Consider the following 5,396-nt stretch of genomic DNA (forward strand, 5'->3'; position numbering starts at 1 on the left):
ATGAAATATTTTTATTGTAACAGTAACTAAGGGGAAATTAAAATACTTGCATCCAACCCTGGCTACTTTAAAATCTATGGGTTTAGGCAACTTCCATACAATAATTTTACAAGAGCTGCCTGAGGGATTTTCTGAACCAATAAACCGGGTGCATTTCTACGAGCCCCAGGGTAGATGGAGATCACCAGGAGTGCTGGTCGCGGATCAGGCTGATCTGGAGTCCCTCTTGGGAAGGAAATTCCAAAAAAAGGGCTTGAGATGGCAATATGTAATTAGCTGAACAGGGCTACCAGACTGGCGACTCACAACCAAGAGGGTTAATGTAATATTTGTGTGTATGGACATGTGAAAGTTGAGCAAGAGCAGTGATGATCTACCAGGGTGCTATCTGCTGAGGTTGTGGCTTTCAGCAGACGTCCTTCCAGTCTGGCTTCCATAGCTCAGAAATGTCTTTGGCAAATTGGAGAAGTCTCAGATTAGGTAAAGAACTGGTCAACAGGCCTTGTGATGAAAGGCTGTGGGAGCTCAACCTATTCCTTTCAAAGAATAAAAAGACAAGGAGTAACTTGATCCTACCTTGAAGGCACATCCATCACAAGCAGAGTTTGGATAAGGGCAGCCCAGGCTAAGGCATAAAGGAGGAGCGTAGAAGATGATGCAGAGGGTTGAAGCTGGCAAATTTAGGTTATCACAACATAGTTAATCATAGGAACAGATTACTAAACTTGTGGTGGGTTCACCATCACTGAAGATGTTTTTCTTTTTCTAAACAAATGTGGTGGATCTATCTTAAAACTAAACCCTGATGCCGAAAGGGAGGTTCAAAAGGGGAGCCCTGTTAACCTCACCCAGGGTGTCAAATCATCACACTGTGTTGTTTTAACTTCATGGTCCATGAATGTTTGAAGATGTAGGATCTATTGCTGCCTCCAAGAGAAGGTATGAGCCTCAGACCTCTGAACCAGGGAAGATTTTCTCCGAGATGCCCATTTCATTTTTGTCATTAGTTTCCTAAGTGATCTTGGTCAATTTGCCCATTTTCTCTGAGCTTCAGCTGTCTTGTTTGCAAAACAGAGAAAAGGATTCTGTTTTTCTGCCAACTACAAAATACTTCAAGAAGTTTAAATAAAAGTGTTTAGTAAGCTTTATATCTTTTTTTGCGTAACTCCAGAGCAAAATATCTTGCCTGCAGCTCTTCCAGCTTGTTCTCCTGTGTTACTGGCCCCTTTCTAGCCACTCTGCAAATACTCAGTATGAGCAAAACAACTCTGCTGGCAGGAAGGCTGGTAAACAGGGCTTGGTGTATGTCCAGATTACATAATGTTTGCAGGAGCTGGGTTAGTAAAAATGAGATTCACATATCCATCGCATTGGCGAGCAGGCGATGCGAGCGAGATGGCCAGTCGTGCAGTCAGAGCTGCAAGGTGAGAACAGTTTGTGAGCGAGATGTTAAAAGCCGCCAGTACTTTTTTGTACTGAGTAGTTCTGAGTATCATAGACAGGATGTTCCTTTGTGATGGTAGTGGGATAAAAGGGCTTGGAAGGCTCCAGTTCCAGCCAAAATATTTCTTGGTATTGGGATCAAGGTCCTGGAGGAGCCCTGTCACCTGTCTGCCACTTGTTTGCCTGGTCACAGGGCAGAGGGGTGATGGGGAGAGCCTGTGTGGGGGTGATGAGGCTGTGATGATCAGGTAACATGCAAGGGTTGATGGAGAAAAACCAAAGCTTGGCAGTGCCTTTGGGTAGGGTGTCTTCAAGCGCTGGGTCTGTCTGGTGGGAAGGCTGCGGGCAGCGGGCTGCCCAGGAGTCACCTGGGGCTGGTGGAGACCAAGGTCCAACTGAAGCTCCTGATGTCCCCTTTCAGGTTGGTGGTGGGGACTGGTGGCTCGTGCCTCGGTGCTACCCCTGGGCGAGCCAGTTCCCCTTACCTGACCCACATTCCCTGCCAGCACCTCCTTTCCCTGGGGCCCCTCATCTGCCCTTCCAGGAGACCTCCTGCTCCCTCCAGCTCTCCTGCCCACAGGAGACTGCCCTGTGGCTTCGCTTCCTCTGCTGTAGCTCAGCAGGTCCCCCAGCGTGGAAAATCCCCGGTACTTTCAGTGCAGCGAAGACAGGGTCTGTGTCTGGAGGGGCAGAGGTCATTCCCAAGGCTCTTGAGCAACAGGAAGGAGAGCTACTGCTTGGAGCCACCGAGCGCTTCCCTGGAAATGATTAAATGGTTATAAAATTAACCCGATCACAAGACCCATTTTAAAGTTTGTGTGCACTACCATTTTCCCCCCTGAACTTTGATAGACTTATTTTGTTGGGGGAAAAAAAAAAAAAAAACAAACAAAAAAACCAAAAAAAACCCAAACACAAAGCTGGAGGGAGGTGAGAGAAGTAGGAGTCTGACAGTGACACAGGAGAGGGACCAAAGGATGAAGATCATGTCGGGGTGATGATGACGCACGCAACGGCGGATGCAGCCCAGACCATCCCTGGGCAGCCATGGCCATCTCTCTAAAAGACTGTTCTTCTGACATTCGTTAGCACTTACTGTTTGCATACTAACCAAACTTGCTAGGCACTGGGAGCATTAATTAAATGACATTTGCAAGATATTTTGAAACCAAAAACCTTTCAATTTTATATAGAGTTTGGTTCAATTTTATTAATGGCTTTAATTTTTTTTTTTATTCTGGGGAGTGCTTTCTCTGAATCTAAGTTATTCAAAAGTGGTCTTGTTCCTTTTTTGTTCAATGATGGTCCTATCTTAAGTGAAACTTTAATACAGGTGCAACTTGTCCTCCTTTGGGGTAGAATAAATTAGATAAACAATACTACAGCTTTCTTTTTCAAGTGGTTTGCTGTTGATCCATATAGGTTTCAAAATTTTGTGAAAACCCTCCATGTAGCTGTTCTTTCTGCCCTGTTTTGGTTTTACCCCTTGGCTTTTGATCTTACAATGACGTTTAGTTATTAGATTCATGCTATGTTTGATTACAGTGTTTTCCAGGACTTTTTCCATACGCTATAGAATAAATATCCCTTACTTATAATTAGTTTTCTAAATCATACTTCATCTATTTCATCAAGTCAGTTAAAGCCTTCACTGATAGGCTCTTATATCAAGGCGTTGTTAAATATTTTCAGTTGCTCTACCCCGTAAGAGGCAAAGTGTCTTTATCTTGAAGTTGACTTTGGTGCAACTTTCCTTGCAGAAAACTGAAGAATACTTTGCCGTTGAGAGAAAAAAATGATTTATATGGCATTTAGAGATCAAATGGAAAAGGGCTTAATGAGAGCAAAGCTATTTCTTTGGCGTATAAAAAGAACCAGAGTAAAGAGAAATTATCACTTGCCACGGGAATGAAATCACTAATCTAGTGTACAAACACTTTAAAACATGATTCTTTATTTTTGCAAAATTTAGCACTCATGAGTTTGTTGCTCTGGTCCTGCTGGTTTGGAGGAAGAGAAGCCATGGGAAGCTCCTGGGAACTGCCAGGTGCCTGGGCTGAGCCCTGGGAACGTACAGGTTTTACTTCTTACTGTCTCCTATGTCATTTTACTGGGATCTAAAATTAGGACTGGAAGTGGTCTTTAAATCCAGATCTTGGGAACTTCACATGAAGTGTTGGCTCCACTGCGATTAATGTATGAAAAAAAAAAAAACCAACAAAAAAATCAAACTACTCTCAGTTCTGCAGTATTCACATTTCCACATGCGCTGGAGCTTTACTAGCAGAACTGCTGGTGAAATGCAAAGCCTGAGTGCTAGAAGCAAATCAGAAATCCTGTCATTCCTGCCACTTTTCAAACACTCGCTACAAATGTATTGAACGATAAATCTGTATTGGTTTCAATTCACTTGGCTTCATGTACCCAGCTGGGTGCCAGGGTAGATTCTGCTCTTTGGCTTTCTCAACGATGGTGGTTATTTTTCATCCTGGGTTTGTGGGTGTGTTACGGGGCTGGTGTCATCCCCAAGGTCTTGGAGCAGACCACGTTCAGCTAAGGCCTGAAGCGACTTTTTTGCAGATGGCCAGGCAAGTTGTGGCTCTGCCGTACCTGCTCTGCTGCCTTGCTGTATGCTCAAATGCTGCAGCTGAGACCACATTATCCCCAAAACACAGCTCCACACGGTTCCCAGCCCACGCTGTTCCTGAGCCAGCCACGGCAGGGAACGGAGCATCATCTCCCCTGCAAAAGCTCCAGCAAGCCCATCCCCGGGTGCTGGGGAGGAAGGTCCAAGCGGAGGGACAGAGGTGCCTTTGAGTAACAATTCAACCTGTTCAACAAGCTGGAAAAGAGTGGTAAAATAAATAGCTCTGTGGCTTCCAAGTGACTCTCGGCTGTTATTTATAGCACTGTGGGCACCCTGCCCTGCGGTCGCTGACAATATCCCCGTTCAGCCCTGCCGTGACCAAGCCCAGCTCTGCGCTGGGCTCCCTCCTGCCCACCCCCTCCCTCCACCTCCCCAGGGCTCTCCTCCTAGGCTTGGAGTTGTTCTCCTGACTTCTTTCCATCGCTCGTTATTTTGGCCGTGGCTGTCCTGACAAATGGCTTTGGTCTAGTTTGTGCCTCCTGGGCGGATGAATGAATTCACGCTGCGGCGCGGGGGCACTGGGTTTCTGCCAGCCTTGGCCAAGGCTGGGGCGATGCTGGGCATGGGTGAGCTCCCTGCCCTCAGGAAGCTGCGTGACACCAGGGCACATGATTTACTGATTTCCTTAGGGACTGGGATGGGTTGCCATGGAATGGTTTCTCACAGAACTCTTGGGCGACTCTACTCCAAGACAAGAAACCTTTCTGTGTGCCTCCTATTGCAAATGTGGGGACTCAATAATACATCCGTCTTTCAAAGGTGTTTTTCCATAGCTCTGCAAAACATAGTCTGTGGAAGTTGGAGAGAAAGCACAAACGTTAAGTGTAACAGGGTCAGACATTGGGACACCCAAGGATGTTGGCAGCAGTGCCTGCTGAGGATTAGCACCCTCATTCAACATGTTGGGACAGTTCCTACTCTCCAGGGCTTCCTTGGTTGATGCCCTGGTGCAGTGCCACCCTGCAGCACATAGGAAGCTCAGGCGATTGAGGAGGATTTGCGTTTTGCTGTGGTCTCAGAGGATCAGTGTTAAGTCCTGAACCCCTATACAATGTAGGGGAGAAGATCTTGCACTTGATGGAAATTATTTGGGAGAAATAACTGTATCTTTGAAGGAATAATTGGTGCATTTTGCTCATCTAAGTGTCTCCAAGTGAAAAGATGTCTCTGTAATGACGCATGTCTTACTTTTCCTCTCCTCTCCTTTTGCAGGAAGGAAGATGTCTCTACGTGATCCTGCTGATGGCCCTGTATTGGTGCACGGAGGCGCTGCCCTTGGCCGTGACAGGTCTGCTGCCCATCGTCC

The 5,396-nt window shown here is 46.3% G+C and overlaps 1 protein-coding gene across 1 annotated transcript in view; it reads left to right on the forward strand.

Moving 5' to 3' along the window:
- Window positions 1-5,302: 5,302 nt before the first annotated feature.
- Window positions 5,303-5,396, forward strand: part of LOC104163991 (solute carrier family 13 member 3-like) — a gene marked incomplete at its 5' end in the record, with an annotated part of 5,893 nt that continues 5,799 nt past the window's right edge. The window contains one exon of the mRNA XM_009703169.1: window positions 5,303-5,396. This exon is cut by the window's right edge and continues 193 nt beyond it. Within this exon, the coding sequence (XP_009701471.1) occupies window positions 5,303-5,396 (94 nt within the window).

Source organism: Cariama cristata, unplaced genomic scaffold, assembly GCF_000690535.1.
Source record: "Cariama cristata isolate BGI_N322 unplaced genomic scaffold, ASM69053v1 scaffold34916, whole genome shotgun sequence".
NCBI lineage: Eukaryota > Metazoa > Chordata > Aves > Cariamiformes > Cariamidae > Cariama > Cariama cristata.